The sequence below is a fragment of the Hirsutella rhossiliensis genome, assembly GCF_020360975.1.
Source record: "Hirsutella rhossiliensis strain HR02 chromosome Unknown scaffold00011, whole genome shotgun sequence".
Lineage (NCBI taxonomy): Eukaryota > Fungi > Ascomycota > Sordariomycetes > Hypocreales > Ophiocordycipitaceae > Hirsutella > Hirsutella rhossiliensis.
In genome coordinates this window covers 2,589,627-2,610,592 of record NW_025408677.1, presented here as the reverse complement: position 1 = coordinate 2,610,592, position 20,966 = coordinate 2,589,627, and the positions used below count along the sequence as shown (strand labels likewise).

General features: G+C 58.6%; 9 protein-coding genes across 9 annotated transcripts; 5 read left to right on the top strand and 4 right to left on the bottom strand.

The window, feature by feature from the left end:
- Nucleotides 1-737: 737 nt before the first annotated feature.
- HRG_09148 (tetratricopeptide repeat domain-containing protein) lies at nucleotides 738-2,655 on the top strand (the record flags this gene model as incomplete). Its single annotated transcript, XM_044867619.1, has 7 exons — nucleotides 738-752; nucleotides 820-969; nucleotides 1,037-1,372; nucleotides 1,427-1,588; nucleotides 1,645-1,821; nucleotides 1,909-2,511; nucleotides 2,635-2,655. 7 exons carry the CDS (start codon nucleotides 738-740, stop codon nucleotides 2,653-2,655), a joined length of 1,464 nt encoding a protein of 487 aa, XP_044717640.1.
- A 786-nt stretch (nucleotides 2,656-3,441) lies between these two features.
- On the bottom strand, nucleotides 3,442-5,620 carry HRG_09147 (tRNA synthetases class I (E and q), catalytic domain-containing protein; the record flags this gene model as incomplete). The annotated part of the gene is made up of 5 exons (XM_044867618.1): nucleotides 3,442-4,122; nucleotides 4,183-4,440; nucleotides 4,499-4,888; nucleotides 4,949-5,059; nucleotides 5,150-5,620. The coding sequence occupies 5 exons, from the start codon at nucleotides 5,618-5,620 to the stop codon at nucleotides 3,442-3,444; spliced, it is 1,911 nt and encodes a 636-aa protein (XP_044717639.1).
- A 533-nt stretch (nucleotides 5,621-6,153) lies between these two features.
- On the top strand, nucleotides 6,154-7,615 carry HRG_09146 (dnaJ domain-containing protein; the record flags this gene model as incomplete). Its single annotated transcript, XM_044867617.1, has 4 exons — nucleotides 6,154-6,211; nucleotides 6,270-6,328; nucleotides 6,390-7,466; nucleotides 7,526-7,615. 4 exons carry the CDS (start codon nucleotides 6,154-6,156, stop codon nucleotides 7,613-7,615), a joined length of 1,284 nt encoding a protein of 427 aa, XP_044717638.1.
- An 800-nt stretch (nucleotides 7,616-8,415) lies between these two features.
- On the top strand, nucleotides 8,416-9,354 carry HRG_09145 (EAP30/Vps36 family domain-containing protein; the record flags this gene model as incomplete). Its single annotated transcript, XM_044867616.1, has 2 exons — nucleotides 8,416-8,668; nucleotides 8,711-9,354. 2 exons carry the CDS (start codon nucleotides 8,416-8,418, stop codon nucleotides 9,352-9,354), a joined length of 897 nt encoding a protein of 298 aa, XP_044717637.1.
- Nucleotides 9,355-10,085: 731 nt separating this feature from the next.
- Nucleotides 10,086-11,077, bottom strand: HRG_09144 (mpv17 / PMP22 family domain-containing protein; the record flags this gene model as incomplete). The annotated part of the gene is made up of 3 exons (XM_044867615.1): nucleotides 10,086-10,439; nucleotides 10,548-10,823; nucleotides 10,901-11,077. 3 exons carry the CDS (start codon nucleotides 11,075-11,077, stop codon nucleotides 10,086-10,088), a joined length of 807 nt encoding a protein of 268 aa, XP_044717636.1.
- A 2,185-nt stretch (nucleotides 11,078-13,262) lies between these two features.
- HRG_09143 (uncharacterized protein) lies at nucleotides 13,263-14,668 on the top strand (the record flags this gene model as incomplete). The annotated part of the gene is made up of 5 exons (XM_044867614.1): nucleotides 13,263-13,460; nucleotides 13,519-13,686; nucleotides 13,748-14,291; nucleotides 14,430-14,484; nucleotides 14,545-14,668. The coding sequence occupies 5 exons, from the start codon at nucleotides 13,263-13,265 to the stop codon at nucleotides 14,666-14,668; spliced, it is 1,089 nt and encodes a 362-aa protein (XP_044717635.1).
- A 307-nt stretch (nucleotides 14,669-14,975) lies between these two features.
- On the bottom strand, nucleotides 14,976-16,928 carry HRG_09142 (prephenate dehydrogenase domain-containing protein; the record flags this gene model as incomplete). Its single annotated transcript, XM_044867613.1, has 4 exons — nucleotides 14,976-16,009; nucleotides 16,154-16,265; nucleotides 16,351-16,411; nucleotides 16,813-16,928. 4 exons carry the CDS (start codon nucleotides 16,926-16,928, stop codon nucleotides 14,976-14,978), a joined length of 1,323 nt encoding a protein of 440 aa, XP_044717634.1.
- Nucleotides 16,929-17,272: 344 nt separating this feature from the next.
- On the top strand, nucleotides 17,273-18,361 carry HRG_09141 (regulator of chromosome condensation (RCC1) repeat domain-containing protein; the record flags this gene model as incomplete). Its single annotated transcript, XM_044867612.1, has 1 exon — nucleotides 17,273-18,361. One exon carries the CDS (start codon nucleotides 17,273-17,275, stop codon nucleotides 18,359-18,361), a length of 1,089 nt encoding a protein of 362 aa, XP_044717633.1.
- A 64-nt stretch (nucleotides 18,362-18,425) lies between these two features.
- On the bottom strand, nucleotides 18,426-20,037 carry HRG_09140 (rad9 domain-containing protein; the record flags this gene model as incomplete). The annotated part of the gene is made up of 6 exons (XM_044867611.1): nucleotides 18,426-18,572; nucleotides 18,625-18,842; nucleotides 18,921-19,247; nucleotides 19,306-19,669; nucleotides 19,731-19,868; nucleotides 19,924-20,037. The coding sequence occupies 6 exons, from the start codon at nucleotides 20,035-20,037 to the stop codon at nucleotides 18,426-18,428; spliced, it is 1,308 nt and encodes a 435-aa protein (XP_044717632.1).
- Between the last annotated feature and the right edge of the window lie 929 nt (nucleotides 20,038-20,966).

Sequence of the window (20,966 nt, the reverse complement as noted above, 5' to 3'; positions counted from 1 at the left end):
GCTGGCTGACCTCTGCTGACCCCAAACGACCGGCCATCTGCTCGCCGTCGCCGCCCCGCTCCCTTCTTTGTGCCCTTTCATCCCTCGTCGGCTCGTCTAATCGCCGGCACCGTCATCCGTCATCAACCGCCTCTGGCATCAGAGACATTCTCTCACCCTGTCTTGTACTTGACAATAATCGAACCTCCAACCGGGCTCATTCAAGTCTTCGTTGCCGTCTGCTGCTTCACTCCTTGACGGCGTCAATGATCCTTTCTTCATTCATCCCGTCCGCATGAAAAGAAGCATCACAAAGGAACTTGACAGCACGGGCGCTATTCTCCGGCTGGTCCAGAGTTGTTACGCCGCACACCTCTCGTTTGTTCTCGGTCCTATCCAACGTCGTCCAAACAGCCCGAAGCCGGCTACTCGATTTCTCCCCTCGCACACCCGTCCAACTAGTCGCCAGTTGAGTTTGCGAATCACCACCCCAAGCCCCGTCGCAAGCAAGTCATCACTTCGGGCGAGGATCCCCTGCTATTCTGGTTGACCATATTCCCGTGTCTCGACTCTCGCCTCTCGCGACGGCACCTTTGCAACTCGATAGATCAGTCACACGCCACTCGAGACCAAGAGCGGCGGCCACTCGTCTGCAACGTTAGCGGGCCCGCTCACTGAGCTGGGGGCTTCGCTTTTCCAACGTCGGCCGTCGAGCCATCCCTAACCTGCTTTTCTTGAACTGTTGAGCGGTTACAGCCATGTCTCTGAAGCAGGTGCGTGTCTTTAGGTTGGCTTCCGGTCCACGGCCATCAACGTCGTCTAACTCTTCCGATTTTGCAGGAAATCGAAACCTGGGTGTCGGCCCTGACACTCTACGATAACAATGAATTCGACGAGGCTCTCAGTGACTTTGAAAAGATCGCCGACACGAGCAAAATCCTCTTCAACATGGGGGTTATCCACGCCACCCTGGGCGAGCACGAAAAGGCGGTAAGTGCTCCATGTCAACGTCGAGCAGCAGACGGGACCGGATTGCTGACGGTGTGCTATCCTCTAGGTCGAGTGCTACCAACGAGGCATTCAGCTCGACCAGTATCTTGCCGTCGCGTACTTTCAACAGGGCGTCTCTAATTTCCTCCTTGGCGACTTCGAGGAGGCGCTGGCCAACTTTAACGATACCCTTTTGTACCTCCGCGGCAACACTATGATCGACTATGCCCAGCTGGGGCTCCTCTTCAAGCTGTACTCGTGCGAAGTGCTCTTTAACCGAGGGCTTTGCTACATCTACCTGCAGCAGAAGGACGTTGGGATGCAGGACCTCGCCTATGCTGTCAAGGAGAAGGTAGTGGAAGACCACAATGTCATCGACGAGGCCATTGGGGAAGAGGCCGAGGTCAGTTGCCCTCCAGTCTCTCGAGCTAGGAACCTTCACTGACACGCGACGCAGGGCTACACCGTCTTCTCGATCCCGGTCGGTGTTGTCTACCGGCCGAACGAGGCCAAGGTACGAAACCTCAAGACAAAGGATTACCTCGGCAAGGCAAGGCTGGTGGCGGCCTCGGACCGGTCCAATGCCTTTACCGGCTTTGCCGGCTCCGAGATCAAGAATGTAAGCTGCCTTGCGTATTGATTTTGAAAGTTCACGTAGGCTAATTGCCTCTGTAGGCTGGCAAGAGCGAGGTCAAAGACGACCGGCCAGCCGACAACATCTCCTTCGCCGCCACAAACCTTGTCAAGCCCGGGATTCAGTCTCGGAGACAACAGTCTGAGCCACCAACAAGCCGGAACGTCTTTCCTCCCACGCCGCCTCCTGAAAACGATCGCCCAAGTCGTGGTGCCTCTGTGCGCAACGGGCCAAAGCCCTCACCTGCGAAACTCAGCATCCCGCAAGATTCCAGTCGGAGATACGAGAAGGCCGGGTCGCCGCAGGACGGCCGTCCTTGGCCCACGAGGTCCACTTCTAATACTCCCTCGAGAGGCTATCCTTCGCGCGGGCCATCAAGGCAAGTGATTGATGAAGAAGAAGAAATGTATCCCGACGAGCTGTACGACATGTACCAGGGCGGAGGAGGCTATGCGCGCGGATCAAGAGGAAGCCGGCCTTCGAACCGCTCCAGGCAACCTCGATACATCGATGAGGATGACGAAGGCTCCGACTATGATGATGGATCGCTAGATGGAGCAGAGTTTGAGATGGTGTCGAATAATCGTCGCGGCCCGCCGTCCTACAGGTCTGGCTCACGATCCGCCTCCCGCGCGCCTTCACGGCGACCAGATGTTCGAAAGATCAGGGTCAAAGTGCACGCAGACGACGTGCGCTACATCATGGTGGGCGCAGCTATCGAATTCCTGGACCTGGCAGACTGCGTCCGTGACAAGTTTGGCCTACGACGCCGGTTCAAGATGAAGATCAGGGATGAGGACGCTCCGGACGACATGATCACCTTGGGAGACCAGGATGATCTCGACATGGCCCTCCAAAGCGCCATTAGTATGGCGAGGAGGCAGAGACAAGACGTGGCGAAGATGGAGGTGAGTTTTCCCTCTTGGTCACACTTGAGGCCAAATCCAGTTTGTGAAGCCACATCCAGACGAGACTTGTCTCGCGGTGGCTCGCTGGGTCTATGCTTGGCCAAGGCTAACAAGTATTTGCAGATTTGGGTTTTCGATGCTTAGACTTATACCCCGTGGGTGACTCGGTCAATGCTCGACCCATTCATGCGTACATTACGAGTACACGGTTCACCAACGGACATTTCCCCCCGGCTTTCAGCATTATATCTCGGCCCTATTACACCTTTATTTCGTCAGCGACCTGAGTTGAATTCGGGGGCGGCTTTGAGCTGGCTCATTGGACAAGCCCGCAGAGGGCGTAACCTTGTCCTACTTTAATGGCCCGCGGCTTCTTACTTGCCGCCTTTCCTGAACTAAAAATAATATCCTGGAAATTGCATTCATCGTCGCTACACATAGTTAGAGAGAGAAAGTGAGCGTTCCTGCAGAGGAGTGGAGGGCCTTCAGTAGAATGGGATTGAATTGAGTTGGACGCGTCAATCGCGTTCCATGTTTGCTACAGTCTACGTGTCGGTTTGTCTCCTCCAAGGTCTTAATGTGAACGCAATGTGCGTTGCTCTGATACGCGCGCCGATCTGGACATGGCCATCCAAGACTGGCTGCCTCCATTCATGCTGCGTGCCTTGTCTGCAGCAAAACGAGCCGACCTCGGCCGCTGCTAAACCGCAGTCTAATTAGTGGGCGAAGAGCGGACCGGCGATGTCTCCATATTTTCCATGTCTGATGCGACACCGATACAGCGCTCGCCGCCATCATCGTACATGGGCTTCCATTACAACCCGATGTACGGCCCCGCAGCCTCTCACACCAATCCGCGCGGCTCGGCCGAAACAAAAGCTATGACGCCCATCATCCATGGACACAGACGGTAGACCACCGACAAACTCCTCACGATGCCTCCCCAAGTAGGGCTTTCAGGGCGTCGAGGCGGCAGCGCCACTCGTCCCGGCCCAGGAGCGCGAACATCTTGGAGCTAGTGGGCGTAACCGAGTCCCAAGCCCCAGTGGCGACCAGCCGCAAAACATTGTGCATGACGACGGGGGTGATGTTGTAGTCGCGAAGCGCGTCGTTGAGAAACGCCACGACGTGTCCTCCCTGGTCTTCCCAGCACTCTGTTCGTTCTATGGCCCCGTCCAGCGCGACTAGGATCTCTGGATTCGGGACAGCGGCGGCTATGGAAGACTTGTACAGGTCCGTTGGCACGCGCCAAAAGAGAAAGGGATATCCCTCAATGAGGGTGCTTGGGGAGTTGAAGCGCCCTCCCTGCGTGTTGGTGAAAACATCGCGTGCGTACTTGTCCCTTGCTTCGTCAGATCTCAGAGCCGGGACGAGTTCCAAAGAGGTCTGCCACGCCTTTGGAAGGATCTGCGTCTCGACGCTGTCTCCGCCTGTGATGGTGTCGAGCCTCTGAAATAGAGGCTGTATCAAGTGTTGATTGAAAAGTCGAGCCTCTTCCTCGGCCAGCTCTGGGATGGGATTTGCCAGAAGCGCGTCTTGGTACCTGCTGTTACAGTAATCGAGTTTGCCAAAGTTCATCTTGATACCCCCCGTTGTGAACTTGAACGTCAACTTCGGCACTACCGTCAGCAGCGTGTCGCGAAGGTCCACGATGGGCCACGGGTCACTCACAGCGTCAACCACGTCGTCCAGGGTTCGCGGCGTCTTGGCATTTGACTTGAAGGAGGAGCCGAGATTTGCCAGCCAGGAAAGAAAGGCCATGGGAAAGACACGATCATGCTGGTATTTGGAAAGGCTGGCGCTGTCGTTGCGCTTGCTCAGCTTGGTTCCATCCGGATTCACGAGGAGGCCGAGATGAGCAAAGGTAGGAGGATGCCAACCGAATGCCTGGTAAAGCGCAAGATGCTTCGGGGTCGAGATGAGCCACTCCTATGGAGCAGAACGAGAGTCAGCCAACACCTAACCCCTGAATGGAGATTTGTCCGACCTCGCCGCGGATGACATGAGTTATCTCCATCAAGTGATCATCAACCACATTCGCTAGGTGATAGGTAGGAAAGCCGTCCGTCTTTAGGATGACAAAGTCGTCCTCGGGATTCTTCTTCTGAAAATGACCGTAGATGGCATCTCGGAACTTGGGTCGCCCAAAGGCATCGCCCTTCAAGCGTACCACATGAGGCTCTCCCTTGGAAGCACGGCCGTCGGATTCGGGCCTATCGATGGAACGGCAGGTGCCTGGATAGATTGTCGGCTTGCCCGCATCATGGAGCCGACGCTTCTGAGATTCGAGCTGCTCCGAGGTGCAGAAGCAGCGGTAGGCGTGGCCAGTGTCAACTAGCTTCTGGACATGATGCCTGTAGATGGGAAGTCGTTCAGACTGTATGCAGCAGGTCAGCGTGAGGTCACTCGACTCATGCGGATAGCAAATGGCTCCGACCTGCCTGTAGGGGCCATGCGGACCGCCCCGGTCAGGGCCCTCATCCCACGACAATCCTGCCCATTCCAAGTCCTGGATGACGCGCTCCTCGGCATCTTCAACAAGACGGCTCTGTGTCGACAAGTCAGGACTGGACTGGCTGATAGGCTACGTAGACTGCGGCAAGGATGCGCACAGGGTTGGACGCCAAGAGATCTTTACCTGGTCTGTGTCTTCTATCCTGAGAACAAAGGCACCGCCCTTGGAAGCGCGGGAGACCAGGTTGTTGAAGAGAGCGGTCCTGAGGGATCCCAGGTGCAGATAACCCGTGGGCGACGGCGCAAAGCGTGCCCGGATCGGGAGATCCGAGCTCTGGCCAAGAATGGTGCGGGTCGAAGCATGGCCGGGCGGTTGCCGGAGAGGGCTTCTTTTGTTTCTCAAGCCCCTTAGCCCAGACGCGGCTTGGCCCGTCTTGCTGGAGTCCACTATGGCCAGCCGTTGCGTCTTGCTCGAGGAACCGCCGCCATTCTCTTCGAGGCCGGTTATGGCGGCGCGACTTTCACGGTGTGTGAGGCGGCAGCAAAGCTTGCCTCGAGGCAACACGTGCACCGAGCGGCCCACTCCTTGGGTGGATATGAGCTCCCACCAGCGGCGACGAGTGGGCGAGGAGAGACGCGGTATGACCGTGGTCATGATGGTGACCAGAAGAGTGTGTGCACACCGGCGACGTTTGTTCGACGGCGGCAGTGGCGGCAATGGCGGCAATAGAGGGCGAGAACGCGTTATCGCGATAAGCGAGACCGGACTTGGTCTTGTACTTTGAATCCGGTTCTTTGAATCACCCGACAAGAGGGCAGAAAAGACAGACGCATGGTCTCAAACACGATCGACTAGGTAGTCGACAGCTGAAACGTCATCAGTATGGCAGAGGGGCGTTGAAAAATCTAGAATATTGCCATGCCGAGAGTCGAGGGCCATCCGGACCAGCACTGTAGATGGTACGGATAAGTACGAAGTACATAGGTACTTCGCCAGCCGATCAACCCCGCGCTAATGGGCCAAAACTTTTTTTAGCATCTTTTGCCGTGAACTATTATCGTTTGTCTGATTGCCGTTTTCCGTACCCTCACTTTGCATGGCATATCTGCAGTACCTCGATACAAAACAAATTCTCGGTAACCAGACGCAACTTCAGCCAGCATTTAGGATAGTCATCGTTTCGCACAATGGCTGCGGATGCTCCGAACCCGGGGGCCATGGGCGAGGAGGAGGTTGATCTCTATGGTATGCCCGCCCCAAGACCCTCGACTCCAACGGCCTCCCGTCTCACCACGCTCCGCAGAGCTGCTGTCCATCGAGAGAGATGCCTCGCAAGATCAGATCAAGAAGGCATATCGAAAGGTGCGACTGCTGCCTCCCTCGCCCTTCTCCTCCGGCCATCGCAAGACTGACGTCGAGACAGGCCGCACTAAAATACCACCCCGACAAGGCCCCGGAAGACCAACGCGGAGAATCCGAGGTCAAGTTCAAGGAGATCACAAAGGCATATGAAATCCTCAGCGACGATCAAAAGCGCCATCTCTACGACACACATGGCATGGCCGCTTTTGACGGCTCCCGAGGCGGCCCCGGCGGGCCCGAGGTCGACCTCAATGACATTCTTTCGCAAATGTTTGGCTTCAACATGGGGGGGCCCGGCGGTCCCGGCGGCCCGCGCCGGCCGCGCAGGGGCCCCGATGAGGAGCAAGAGTACAAGGTGACGCTCGAGGAGCTCTACAAGGGCAAGACGGTCAAGTTCGCAGCCAACAAGCAAGTCCTCTGCGCCCAGTGCAAGGGCTCGGGAGGCAAGGAAAAAGCAAAGCCGGCGGCATGCGAGCGCTGCAAGGGCAACGGCATGGTCGAGGCCATCCGGCAAGTCGGGCCCGGCATGATGAGACGCGAGGCGGTCCTTTGCGATCACTGCCAAGGGTCCGGAAGCTTGTACAAGGAAAAGGACCGCTGCAAGAGGTGCAAAGGCAAGAAGACGGTGCAGGAGAAGAAGGTGTTGGAGATTTACATCCCCCGAGGATCCATGCAAGGTGAGCGGATCGTGTTGGAAGGAGAAGCGGATCAGTACCCCGATCAGACCCCCGGAGATATTGTCTTCACGTTGGTGGAGGAGCCACATGACACCTTCTCGCGGCTCGGCAACGACTTGTCTGCCGAGCTCAAAGTCACGCTGGCCGAGGCCTTGACTGGGTTTTCAAGAGTCGTACTCAAGCACCTCGACGGCAGAGGCATCTCGATCGACCGGCCGCGGGGCAAGGTGCTGAGGCCGGGCGACTGCCTCCGGATCGAGGCAGAGGGCATGCCGATGAAGCGTGGCGAGACCAAGGGCGACCTCTATCTCCTCGTCAACATCGAGTTTCCCGAGGACGGCTGGTTAAAGGACGATGCGGCATACGACGCGATCCAGAAGATGCTGCCTCCCCCGCAAGCGCCGATCGAGGCGGAAGAGGTCGACGAGGTCGAGTACGAGGACGGAGCAGACATTGACAAGGTGAGTGAACCGCTGAGCCCCTTGCCGCTGGCAGAGCTGTGAGACTAATATGTGAGTAGATGGGTGAGAACTCGGGAGATCCACGATTCGCCAGCGAGTGGGAAGACGAAGACGTCGAGGATGGGCAAGCGCAGTGCCAGACGCAGTAGCGATAGAGTACATGGATGCGCGGGAATAGAGCTGCAACGGGGCGAGTGGGAGGCTCCGAGAGGACAGGTCCAGGCGGACGCATTCAGGGGTTTTACGGCTGATGAAGACACCCTCGGGATAGAGAGAGCCAAGGGGGCTTTGGGAACAGCGAGAAAGGGACGAGCGATGCTGGCGCCGACAGGAGCTCTTTTGCCTTGGGGATCCGTGGTAGCGGCTCGGTTTCAGGCACACGGGCATATACATGAACCCTTGATGCCTCTCTGCCTGTTCCCCCCCGTGTCCGCCCGGCGACACGGATGAGGGGTTGGCCGCCGTCTTTCCGGACCGTGCCGGGCATGGGGCTGCGTGGTTGTCCTCGTGGATGGTACATGTTTGGCTACAGCCTCGCCAACGTTTAAGCACATCATGCACCGGCGTTGGGAATATACAAAACCTAGCATTTTCCACTCTGTAACTCGTACCCGAGGCGTGTGTGGATGGCGGACGGAAGAGTGACGGATGAGATGCCACCGCTGACGTTGTGCCGAGCCCCACCAGGCTTAGGCATCCGACGACCTCACCACTTGTCATGTCCGGCCCAGCAGTGCGAAAGCAACGTCCTCCCCCGCCTCTGACTTTCCAGAGATATATTGTCTGCCTTCTGGATACGCGCGGTACACGGATCCCTTGCTGTTCTTCTCGGAGAGCAAAGCCTGAGGCGAGCCTACCTCCCCTCCCCCCTTCCCCCTCCCCACCCCGCTCTCAAGCGCGCCTCTCCATCGGAAGCCCCCGCGAGTCTCCCCAACAGCCTCGCCTGCAAATGTCGCGCAAGGGCGTCGGCATCGGCGCCTTCGACCGGTCGCGGCTCACGTCGGCGCACTACGCCTCGCACGGCTCCTCGCTGCGGGCCACCAACGCCCAGGCGCTCGAGACGCAGCTGTCCGTCTTCCGCTCGCTGCTGCAGCAGTTTGCCCAGACGCACGCAAAGGACATTCGCTCCGACCCGTCGTTCCGCGCCCAGTTTGCCCGCATGTGCACCGCCATTGGCGTGGATCCCCTCGCCAGCAGCGCCGGTGCGAGAGGAGCGGGTGGTGGTGCCGGCGATGGAGGGGCAGGGTCCATCTGGGCCCAGCTGCTGGGCAAGACGGTCAACGACTTTTACTTCGGGCTGGCGGTGCGCGTCGTCGAGGTTTGTGGCGCGACCAGGGGCGAGAACGGCGGGTTGATTGGGCTGCGCGAGCTGAGGGAGCGACTCTCGCGACGGGGCCCGGCCGACGAGGGTAACAGCAACAGCAGCAGCAGCAGCAGCAGCAGCAGCAGCAGCAGCGCCGCGTGGTCGCCGGACAAGGACAAGGGCAAGCAACGGGGGGAACAACAACAAACGTCGGAAGGCGGTGGCGACATCTCGGAAGACGACGTGCGGCGCGCCGTTGAGACGCTCAAACCGCTCGGCGGCAGCTACGGCATCGTGCGCGTCGGGCGCAAGGAGTACATCCGCAGCGTGCCGCGCGAGCTGAGCAGCGACCAGGCTGCCGTCGTCGAGGCCGTCCAGGTGCTCGGCTACGTCAGCGTCGGCATGCTGCGCGACAACCTCGGCTGGGAGGCCGCCCGCTGCCGCACCGTCATCGACGACCTCGTCGCCCAGGGCATGCTGTGGGTCGACCAGCAGACGCGCGGCGAGTGGGAGTACTGGAGTCCCAGCTTCATGGTCGACACGGATGGGAGCGTTGTCGAAGGCGGCGGCGGCGGCGGCGGGTGACGGGAGAGGAAAGAGGCTTTGCCCTCTCCTCGTCCAGCCACTTACCAGTTCGCTCACCATAGGGAGAGCAAATCCCGTCTTACGAGATAGGCCTCTCGATCGAGTCCACGACGACAGAGAAACTCCCAACGCCACCGCCGATCCCGATATCGATCTATTGGCCACTCCAGAGCAGCTGGTCGCTATCGGGACCTGTTATGGGTGCAGAAAGATCATCCTTCTCGACCAGGCATCTTTGCTAGAGGAGCGACAGCCTCGTCGTCCCAGGCTTGCACAGCCAATGCCATCTCTCTGAAGAGGCCGCCACCTCAACAAACAGGTCACCAGTCACGGACATGCTGTATAGACTTATCCTTTTCAGGAGAAAAACACGGATCCAAGTTGGACAAAAAGAAACATATCCAAGCCAAGGTTTGTACAGAGCGTCCCTGCCCGACCAGACTCCGTCACCGCAGTCCCGAACCCTTCCCATGCTTTGCGTGGTCTCCATGCGTCGGCGGTCTTGGAAATCCGCGTCGCACGAAGCCATCTGGACAGGGCATATACGGCGGGCAACTCCACCACGTGTTTCAACCGGAAAGGTGGATTGCCAGCCACTCTTCATCTTTCTCACGGGACGGCCCACCTCGTCCTTTTCCCGCGCCAAGCGTATCCCGCCGAGATTTCGCCTCCCTCCGCTCTCCAGTCCCTGCCGAACGCCCGTTTCGCGTCGCCCGATTCGCGGCACGAGCTCAGTAGGGAGGGTTCGGGCCCATGGGGGGAGGGGGGTAGTCCTCGGGCCGGCCCATGCCATTGTTGCGACCGTCGCCAAAGTGCTTCCTGCGCAGGGCAGCGAGGCGCTTCTTCTTGGTGACGGTGTTGATGTAGGTACCAATGACGAAGGATACCAAGTTGAAGAAAGGCACCCACAGTTCGTCGGGGAGGAATTTCTGGGCGAAGGCGAGGCAGATGGGCGAGGTGACCCACGAGACACGCATGACTCTCCAGAAGCCGACCTTGACAGTGGCGCGAACCTGGTGATATGTGCGCGCGCCGGCAATTAGGGCCATGGCGACCAGGTAGATGCTGTTTTGGATGGGGGCGATCTGGAGCAAGGATGTTGTTAGAGGGAAGAGCAGATATGGGCGAGACGTGCCTCTCGGTGGTCGGACATTCAGAATGCAACATGCCGTATAAGAGAGAGGGTTACGTACAAGCAAGTTGCTCACGACGATTTGCATCACCTTGGCGCGGAGACTGGTGCGGCCGCGAAAGAACTTCTGGAGCAGCCAGATGAGAAAGTGACCGAGGGGAGCGCTGATGAGGGCTCCGTAGGCGGCCATCTTGGGGACACGCGAGGTGAAGTAATGGCCATGCTTATTGCGATCCTTGGCGAGCCAGGACGCGATGAGCTCTTGGGCTCCGGCTAGGGAGCCGGCGGTGAGCATCTTTGTGCGCAGCGGATTCGACTCGAGCTGCTTAATGTATGCCTAAGGGAAGCAAGGCGGCCAAAGAGACCATGTCTTGGGTCAGCGGGTGCGGCGCATTCCGCAGGGCAGCGACATACCGCTAGGTAGCCCTTTGTGCCGGCGTTCTGGAGGCCGCCGGTGAGAGCGGTGCCGACCTTCTCGGCGATGGGATGCTTGCCGCTGGTGCCGGGGATGTTGCCGTCTTCGGGGACGGCGCTGGACAGGACATTCTGGGCCGTCTGCTTGAGCGTTTCGCGCTCGAACTTGACCGACATGGCGGCGACGGGAGACGAGCAGAATCGAGGGCGGGTATGGATGGAGGGGCTCGGGCTTCGTCGACGTCGTCGTCGTCTCCGTCGTCGTCAACAGGCGGGGAGGGGGAGGAATGGCGGCTGCTGCGGTGGTCGTCGTCGGTCAATGTGGGAGTTCGGGTTGCGGGAGGTGGTTGGGTGCAGTTGAGGCGGCCATTTGTTTACACCTCGGGACACGCCAGCCCAGCTGCTGCTGTGGAACCCCCTGGAGGAGGGGGCGGAGGGCCTTTGGGTTTTTTTATGGGGGGGCTGGACGCTGTGGTGGCCATTGTTGGAGAGTACAGGAGATTGTATGGGCGGGCGGTAGAGTTGCGGGTACTGCCGGGAGCGCACCACCCCACACACGCCACAGTCGACAGCGATTCAACGAGAGGCCTCGACGTCTGGATGCCCAAAAGGCGACGACGACGTGTACAAAATGAAGGAGAGGGATCGGGCGACCCAAGGCCTCCTCCGATGGGCTGTTGAGGGCAGCAGGGTTGAGGAAAGGCAAACGGGCTCACCTCTTTTTTTATTTTCTCTGTCCCGCCGTGATTCTCTGTCCCTCTCTCTCCTGGCTCGTTGCTGCCTCGTGTCTTGGACTCCGCCTCTGTCTCTCTATGTCTCTGCGTGTGTCTCGTCTTTGTTAATGGTCGTCGCTGTCGTAGCGTCTCGTCTCGTGGCTGGTGAAGAGGGACGTGGGTGGGAGGGAGAGCTGGAGATGGGTGTGGGGAAAGGGGGGACGCGCCATAATTATCTGTAGCGCCCGTTGTAACTCTGGCTAGGTAGGTACCTAGAGGTAGGCAATCCAAGTATAAAGTACCTGTCCACTATCGAGGCAGTTTCTGTACTTGCAAGATAGTAGATGCTGCTAGATAGTTACGCATCTGGGAATTTGCAGGCGAACACGCTTCTAAGCGAGAGAGAGAGACTTGAAGTTTCCCCCTACCATGTATCCAGGTTCCCAACCCCCCCCCCCCAGCGAGGGGTACCTGGACGGCCTGCGGTAACGACCCGGGGCCGAGGCACGGCTGCAGCCTACACGTCGTCGAACATACAGGTCGGGTTCTTGCGTCTTGTTGATATCTACCTAGGTAGGTAGGTACTGACCATGTACGGATATGCACAGTGCAACTCTCTCTCACTTTTGAAGAGCTTTATCAACGACGTGTCTTGGCCCAAGATGTGTTCCGCAACGCAAGGGTTCCGCCTCTTCAACCCGGCGCACGTTTGTCTATTCCTACCCATCTGGAATTTCGCAAAGCAGCGCTCCTCCAGCCATGGAAGCATCCTCATGCCAGGCACCAGCGGCTTTTCCAGCGCAAGACGGAGGGCCTGGTGGGCGGTCCGAGGCCTCAGATGTCCCGCTGTCGACAACACCTTACTCGAGGCACTTGAAATGCACATACTGGGCGGGAGAAGGGGATAGAATGTGCTGGGTTTCCTTTCTCGAACTCCCATGCCCAAGATTGAGCCCTGGCTGGTGCACGGCGCCTGTCCAACTCCTCGAGTGCCCGTTGAGGTAGAATGTGAACTCGACAAACGGAAGCATTTAGACCCGACCAGGAGATGCTTTCCAACTTCGTTTGGCCACCTCGCCAGGCCTCTTTCCGCCCAACCGCATCAGGCGCTGTCGTAGTCGGCCTCGGCATCTCTTAAATCTCGTCCAGGTCCGAAACCCCCTCGTGTAATGCCTTGCCTCGCATGCCGTGGTGCCTGGGGCAACGGCTTCAAGTCAGGTGATCACGCGTCGCAAGCAGGCAGGGCAGAGCTTGATCGACCTCGCGCGCGTGCCCGTTTGGTCTCGACTGTTCTTCACCTCTTCTGCTCCGCCTCCTTGGCATCGGCCAACCGCACAGCCAGGCCGCTGTGGTCCCTTCGTTTGACCTTTCAACTGCTTCGTCAGTAACCATCCTATTCGTGTATCACATTACCTTCGTTTGTTCCTTGTTGCGCCCTGAAAACCCTTTCTTTCTCAGACCACCTCGAACGACACTCCACCAACGCATTCTCTTTCTCAAGCCTCTGCAAAACATCGACCTTGGACGGCGGGTAACTCTCTTTGCCAGCCGAGCTGGTCGGTTCCATCATCCGTCTTCTTCCTTCCAACCGCACCCACTCTTGCTCATCGCCTTGTCCCGCTGCCCAGCGTCCTGGATGCCTTCGCAAGATGCCTCCCCGTGGCGCGACCAGCCCGCAACGGCGTTCCGTCTTCGAGCCACAATGCACGCACCTCACCATGACGCGCATCTATGACTCCACCCTTCTCTGTGCGGCCTGCCGTCGCCCCGGACCCAGTGGGTGGATCTATCACTGCTCCCAGGATCGCGAGGATCTGATTGAGCACGCCATATGTCGAAGAGAAGTGGTACTCAGGGATATCCAACCCCCATCTGCTTGGTCTGATGCTAACAAGCCTGACCCAGGCGAGTTTCGATGTCCTAGGCCACCACCTGTCGGAACAGCTGAGAATCAGAAGAGGCAGCCCAGCAGCTCGGGAAGACAGATTCAGCTTCTTCAATGAGATTTCGCAGAAGCAAATGTCCAGCTACCGCCCGGATCAAGTGGCGGCCATTCTGCGCCAGCGTGAAAACGTACGTGCCGCAGCCGCTTCAATCTCGCCGGAGCCAGTCGCTTACCCTCCCTCTCATTTAGGTTCAGGCAGTCATCCAGCTTCAGCGGCTTCGCAACGACAGCACCGAAATCATCAATTGCCGCACCTACCCGAGTGTCTTCGATCGCGCGCCGGGCCCCTTTGATTACAAGAAGCCCTGGGTCCGCAGCATTCAAGAGGAATGCCCGTATCGCATTTGTCCTCGTTGCCGGCCTGGGCTGGCAGACAGGGCCTTTCTCGGCCTGAACGCTGTCGCTTGTGGGGAGATTCCCCCAACAGCCGCCGTTGGTTATGGCTTTCATATCATGGGAGAGCGCCCCATCGTTGACGCTGAGATTCTCAAGAACTTGGGACACCGCTCTGACTTGGCCAGTAGAAATGAAAAGGCCGGCTTTTCCAATATCTTCGACTTACCGATGCCTTCGCAACGGCCGACGCCGCCTTCACAAACCCTTCCTGGCAGAGGCTCCTTCAGATCACGCGAGAGTATTCGACAACTCTTCGAGGATCCCGTTAATGCTGGGCAAGCGGCCGGGTCAGACGTCCACGCGCCGCGAAAACCAGCATCGGGAAAGGACGCTCCTGGTTCGCTGAAGCATTCTCCTCGTTGTGGGAATCTGGGGAGATATGCCCATCCCAGCAAAGGCCCTGGTCATGACTCTATTCCGCGCCTGCTCTGGACTCCTCCGCCATCCCCAAGCTCGAACGCGAGTGAGAATTCAGCCAAAGATCAATGGCAGGCCGTGATTCCTGATGGAGGAGTTGCCAAAAAGAGCAGGTTCGTCGGAATCATCACGAATCGTTCTTGGCCTCTCAGCTGCTGACTTGGCGTGACCAGTTCGGCCGCATCGGGGCCAGGCATGGGAAAGTTCACCCCTTCGCCGCTCAAGGTGGGCCATGGGATAGCGGTTCTCGAAGAGAGCGTCGAGTTGGGCGTTCCCGACGTCATCACGCACGCATAAATGACCCTCTCACGCGCGACGGCCACGGCCGTACCAAGTCCGAGGGGTCCGCGGGATGTCATTCTCAGGACAGGGCATTCGGGAAACAGGCTTGCGAGTGGTTGAGCACACTGATATCTTTGGGCGCCTCAGAAAGCATGGTCATTCCTTGAACTTGTAAGATGAGCCACGTCTCGTTATCCATCAATGCCAATAAAAGCTGCACGTACATGATTCGAGGGTGACAATGACAGCACCGTTGCGAAGCCCCTTGACATTCTCGTTTCCCTGATAGTCCACGCGACCGCTAGCCACCTCTGACCTACGGCTAGTCGTAACTGTCCCTGGAGCTCTCCAGCACCTTCTTCATCATCTGGTCGCCGACGAGCTTGGCCTCGGCAAAGCGCGGCTGGAAAAACTCCTGGGTGCTGACGAAGCGCTTCTCCCACGTCTCAAAATGGCCGAGGGTAACACACTCTGCCCAGCCGCGGGCGGCAAAGGTGAACTCGAGGTCGTCGCTGCGGTACATCTTATCGTCGACGGCGGTTCGCAGGGCCTCGTCGAGCAGGGCGGCGTTGCGGAAGAGGTGCTCGGTGACGCCGAGGCGCAGGCGGAAGAGCGGGGTGCTGCAGAGCATGTGGTCGTAGGGGACGATGCCGAGGGCGGCCCAGCAGTCGACCATGGCGAGCAGCGAGAGGTGGTTGTTGGGGCGGGCGGGGGCGTCGGCCGGGACGCCGAGGGAAAAGGACGAGAGGATCGACGGCTCAATGAGCGGGCGGCCGGTGGCGGGGCCAAAGACCTTGTCGCGGGCGGCGTGGACGCGCTCGCGCAGGCCGTCGAGGTCGCCCTCGAGCATGAGCTTGTAGAGGGCCGTGACGCTCTCGGCGTACTGGGCGACCTGCTTGCGGGCCTCGGGGTTGAGGATGGCGAGGCCGGCGTAGACGTGCCACTTTTGGCCGTAGATGCGCAGCATGGTGTTGATCTTTACGTTTTCGATGCCGCCGACGTAGCGGCTGAGCTCCCAGGGGAACTGGCGGTTGGCGTGCCACGCCTTGCCCATGGACAGGAAGGCGGCGTGCGTGACGGCCTGCGTGTCGGCCGTGATGCGGTCGTGCTCCTGCGCCGTCAGGTGGACAAACTTGGACCGCAGGCAGCCCAGCACCGTCTCGACGGTCCGCAGCGCCGCGTCGGGTGCCCGGTGCTGGATGAGCACCAGCGGCTGGTTGTGCGGGTCGACGCCCGGCCCGTGCAGCGAGTGGCACGAGACGATGGACACGTCGGCCGGCAGGTGAGCCTCGAAGGCGGCGATCTCGGGCGACTTGCACGACGTTTGGCCGCCGACAATGGCCCCCATTTTGGTGGCTGCAGTGAGCATCGACCGGCGGGGGAGGCGCGAAAGAATAGGCCAAACTGGTCAGACTCTCATCATGGACAGGCTTTTGGGGCAGGGGGCACGATGAGGGAGAGCGGAGCAGAGGGAGTGCGGGAGGGTTTGCGGGTTCGTACAAGGGCCAAACTGGGCAATGACGCGGTTGATGACCGCGGCCTCGACGCTGTAGATGATGAAGTCGCTGGCGCGGGACACGAGGTGGCCGTTGCGGCAAATCTCCATCTTGTTCTAGCAGAGCAGAGCTTCAGCATCCGAGCAGATGGCGGGCGCAAACAAGACATTCAGGCGACAAGCAACACGAGCGAGGTCGTACTCTTCCTGCGTATTTCTCTTTCAGGCTATCGTATCTATCTTCCCTGTCGCAGGCCAGGATCCTATGCGACGAGGTTTCTACGCGTCATTCATCTGTTTCTGTCGAGTCCACGTCAGCGTCAATTCGCACAAGTAATGTTGCTGCATGCCACAGGGTGAAGGAGGGAAAAGAGAGTGTGGAGTCTTGGCGAATCCACAAACTCTGGGGATCTCAGACAGATAGTTTGTAAAGGTAGCTAGCATTTTCATCAGTGAAAGCCTGGGGCCGGGTCTGGGAGCCGGAACGGACCCCAGATGGCCCCAAGCGATACTCGAGCCAAATGCGCTCTAGTCATCATTGGAAGCAAGGAGAGAGGACAGATAGACAGAAGAAAAGGGGCGACGCGAGAGCAGTCAACTTACCCACAAGGAGAATTGCCAGTCGCGCGCAACGACGAAATCTCTGGCTCCGGTGTCTACTCACTTCCAGCCGACGGCAGACAGCCTGTCGGCATACATCTTCCCCATGTCTCCCATGCCAATCAGGCCGACAACAAAGCCCTCCATCCCGGACGGGACGGCAGAAGATGCAGAGGCCATGGCGTCTGCGGCTCTGAGGAAGAGGAGGAGAGGAGATGGGAGGTTGGAGAAAGAGAAAAGTCTGCTTCGGAGAGATGGGTCTCGCGGCGGCGGGTTTTGAGCTCGTGCTTATGTACGCCACTCAGTTCGTGTTAGCCCTGTTAGCCCCTGCTTACATACCCCAGTGGGGGGGGCACCCTCGTTGCCGCTGGGCTGAGCTTCGAGGGCTGAAGCTGAGCGACCTGCTCGATTCGTATCCGGCCTCCTTACGCCCAGCCGCTTCCTCGCTCCGCTTTTCTTCGGAGATCCGTCCCTACTCGGCCCATCAAGAGACCTGGTCTTGAGCCTCGGGCAAAAAGGTTACTATGGATGGGATTTTCGCCATCGGCTCTAATGGATCTGGCCAGTTGGGCATCGGCCACCACGAAGACGTCTCGGTGCCGAAGCCAGTGCAATTCCATCCCAGCCTGCCATCCGAGCCCATCGTCCAGATGGCCGCCGGGGGCAACCACAGTCTTCTGCTCTTCCAATCCGGCAAGCTGTACTGGAGCGGTGATGCTGCGAGCGGCGCCGTTGGCATAGCATCACCGCCGAGTGAGCCTGTTTTTCAAGAGGTTCAACTCGGTGAGGGTGATGGGTTGCACATGGGGCACGTTGATTCCATAGCCGCAACATGGGAGGCTTCGTTTGTTGTTGCACGGGACCATCAGGGAAGGAGAGCAAGACTCTTCAGTTGTGGGACCGGTATGAAGGGAGAGCTGGGCTCTGGAGAGCTCATCGTGCGCACACCAACTGCAACCCGGATCCAAGACTTCCCTCCTGCGGATACCGAAATCGTGTGTCTGGCGGCTTGCATGGGACATGTCGTGGCCGTCCTGAGCAGCGGCGACGCATACGGCTGGGGGAATTGCCGGAAATCGCAAATCGGGCCTCCGGGAGCCGTGGTGCATTCACCACGCAAGATCGAGGGCATCGGCTTCGCAGTGACTAGGGCTGTTTGCGCCAAAGAATCCACCTGCTTCTTCGGCGAACCCGAGAGCGGGAACATACGTGTCTTGGGATCGGATAAGTGGGAGCTATGTTCCAAGGCACCCGCGGCCGCTCCCGAGTGGACCGACGTTGGAGCCAGCTGGGGCAACTTCTACATCTTGGGCAAGGATGGTTCTCTCCTGAGTTGGGGCCGCGACGACCACGGTCAGCTGCCACCTCCGAATCTCCCCCGTATCCAAAAAATTGCCACTGGCAGTGAGCACGTCATTGCATTGTCCGTGGACGGCGACGTCCTGGCGTGGGGCTGGGGCGAGCACGGTAACTGCGGTCCACAGGTTGAGCGAGAGGATGTCAAGGGCCATTGGAACGTCATTGTCTCGTCCAAGTTCATACCACCAGGCTGTCAGATATACGGCGTAGGGGCAGGGTGTGCAACCAGCTGGGTTTGCATCAAGAGCGGTTGATTAACCCACGGCACCCTATCGCTGTGGTCAGTGATTTTTGGTGTCCAACAACCGGTCATCAACCTCAGTCTGGGAACAGCGCCAATCCCTGCACGTCGGAAAGCTTCTGGGTTGGCTCCAAAAAGGTCGACTCGGTCTGCGCGGGTTCTTGACGTTCTGAATCGGCAGGCTTTCTGTCTTCTACCCGGGCCATGTGCATGGCGGAAGCAATCTATCGAGTTAGCATTTCCGATCCGGCACGAAAAGAGGCTTCGAAACCCTACAGGCTTGGCACTGTGATCCCATTCCAGCCTTGCGTCCTCTTCGCCATCCTCGTCGTCGTCTCTGACGGGTTCCCATCCGTCATCCTCCACGAACAAGCTCTCGGATCGCAGAGTCGGCGGTTTTTGCGACGGTCGTAGGTCAAAGGCACCGATGCGCGAGGCGCTCGTTCTGGCAGTGCCGAGATGCGGTGTCGAGTTGGAGGCCAGTGGCCTCGATGCTGTGGGGGGCGGTAGCTCCGGAGCCGTGTGCGGCTGCGGCTGTTGCGGCGCCTCAGATGGAGCGACGCTTGTCTTACGGGACGTTGCCTCCAGTCCCGGCCCGGCATTTTGCGCACCTTGCTTGCGGCCCTTTTTCGTCTTCTGGTTCGGGTTGCTGCCGCGCTCCCCAACGGTCATGATGAGAAACTCGCATGACATGGCATCGCTCGAGTAGGACAGCTGGATAGGTCGCGCAGGCAAAGAGTACCAGGCTGACAGAGCGTTGCCTGTGATGCCAGCGTGTTGGATGATTGCACGAAAGTCCTTGACGGAAATGACAATGTGGAGTTTGTCCTCGACGTCAATGTCATCAAATTCGTCCACCTCCACCGCAATAGATGTTTGCAGTGGCTTCTTGAGCACCGCTAGTGTTGGCCGGTCAGCCTCATATCCGTAGAGCAGTCTGGTAGGCAGAACACGTACCGTCTTCTGTGACCGTCTTTTCGCTGAAGCAGGTGAAATTGACGTGGTCACCGTCCGTGTTAATGTCTAGATATTCAATGCCCGGGCCAAAATGGTCCATCAACTGACGAAGTGTCCTCGACGAGATAATCCAGTGGTGCGGGGCTTCCTGCCTGTTGAATTTGGCGTGGACGGGGACAGTGACCTCGAAGGGCAGACGGTGGGTAGACGTCAAGCCGCTTCGAAAGATGATGCGAACGACAAAGCGACTCTTGACCCCTTCGCCATCCTCAATGGAAACATCGCATCTTTCGATGAGAGTTTGCTTTTCGGCATCCCTCTGACCGTCGATGCTGGAGCGGCTCCTGAAGAGGGAGATGAGAGCCTGGGACCGTCGTTCAGCTAGGGAAACGCAAGTAAACACTCGGCGCCAGTGTCAAGCTCACCCGGATATACAGGCTACAGTGAAAGCGTTCGTGTGACTGCCCGCTGCCTTGATACTGATACCGGGAGAAAAACTTGCTTGTTGCGAACCTGAAGCTTGCATAGGCAGACTTGGAGTTGTTGAGGGTTGTGAGGACAAACTGCGATGGCGTTTAGAAGTCACGTCCACGGGTTAGGGACGACTGGGCCTCGTACAGAATCCCGCCTTGCCTCGAGAGAAACATCGTCGCTAAACTTGTTCAAGCAGGTGAGGGCGTCCCGGAAGGCCGCGACGCCTTCTTCGCTCAGCGTAAATGCAAGAACAGCCATGGTGGGTATCGATGATCTTGCTGCCGTGCAAGGCAGCAAAGGCTCAATGAACCAGAACCGACATGGCTGGCAAAGGTATATGGCTCGCTGACGAAGTCGAGTGAAGCTCGGTCCTTGGTGAGTGCGTAACTGAGGTGGTTGAAGCGAAGTGGACTCGTCCTTGGTACCAGGTACCTCGCAGTGGTCGGTGTAGGTAAGTACCTAGGTACTTCATACCAGCACGGGTGGCGACTCCGGTAGATGCATAGAGGTACATTGCATATCAAAATATCTACAGAGTACGTACCGTCTTGACGTAACGCGAGGCGTTACGTCCATGTTACGGGCGTCTGCGACTGTACATGCATGACGTACGAACTTTGATCAGAAGGCAATCCGCTCAGTTCAAGCACGCGACGGGAGCTTCAGCCTTGTAGAAATGGAAACCTTGGTCATTATTAAATATTCTACGTAGGTGGACGGACAATCGCGAAAATATGCATCAACAACACAAACCCTACCACCGCTCGGGCACGCAAGTTCTCCTCGCTCCCAAAACATGGTTATCATGCCCTCATCCGAAGCCTCCCGGATCACAACAGCGAAAAAAAGCCATCAAGGCCTGCCACCCTGTGACGAGGGGCCTTTGGCGTCGGTCGCCAGGGGCCGCGGCCCATTAGTGCTGCCTGAAGCAGGAAAACTTGCCCAGCGAGAATCTCCACGGGCCACGGCGCATGCCGTGGCGGTCGACGTGGACGCTGGTGCCGAAGTGCCGGCCACCGAGGCGTTTGGTCCAGAACAGACCCATGGCTCGTTCGATTCAATCAGGTGCTCGGGTTGTTTATGGGTGGGAAGGGATGGTGGGCTGCCAGACAGTCAGCAGAGACTCGCGCGAGGCAACGTTTGCCGTGCGCGATGGAAGCACGCCGTACATGAGGTAGCCGGATAGG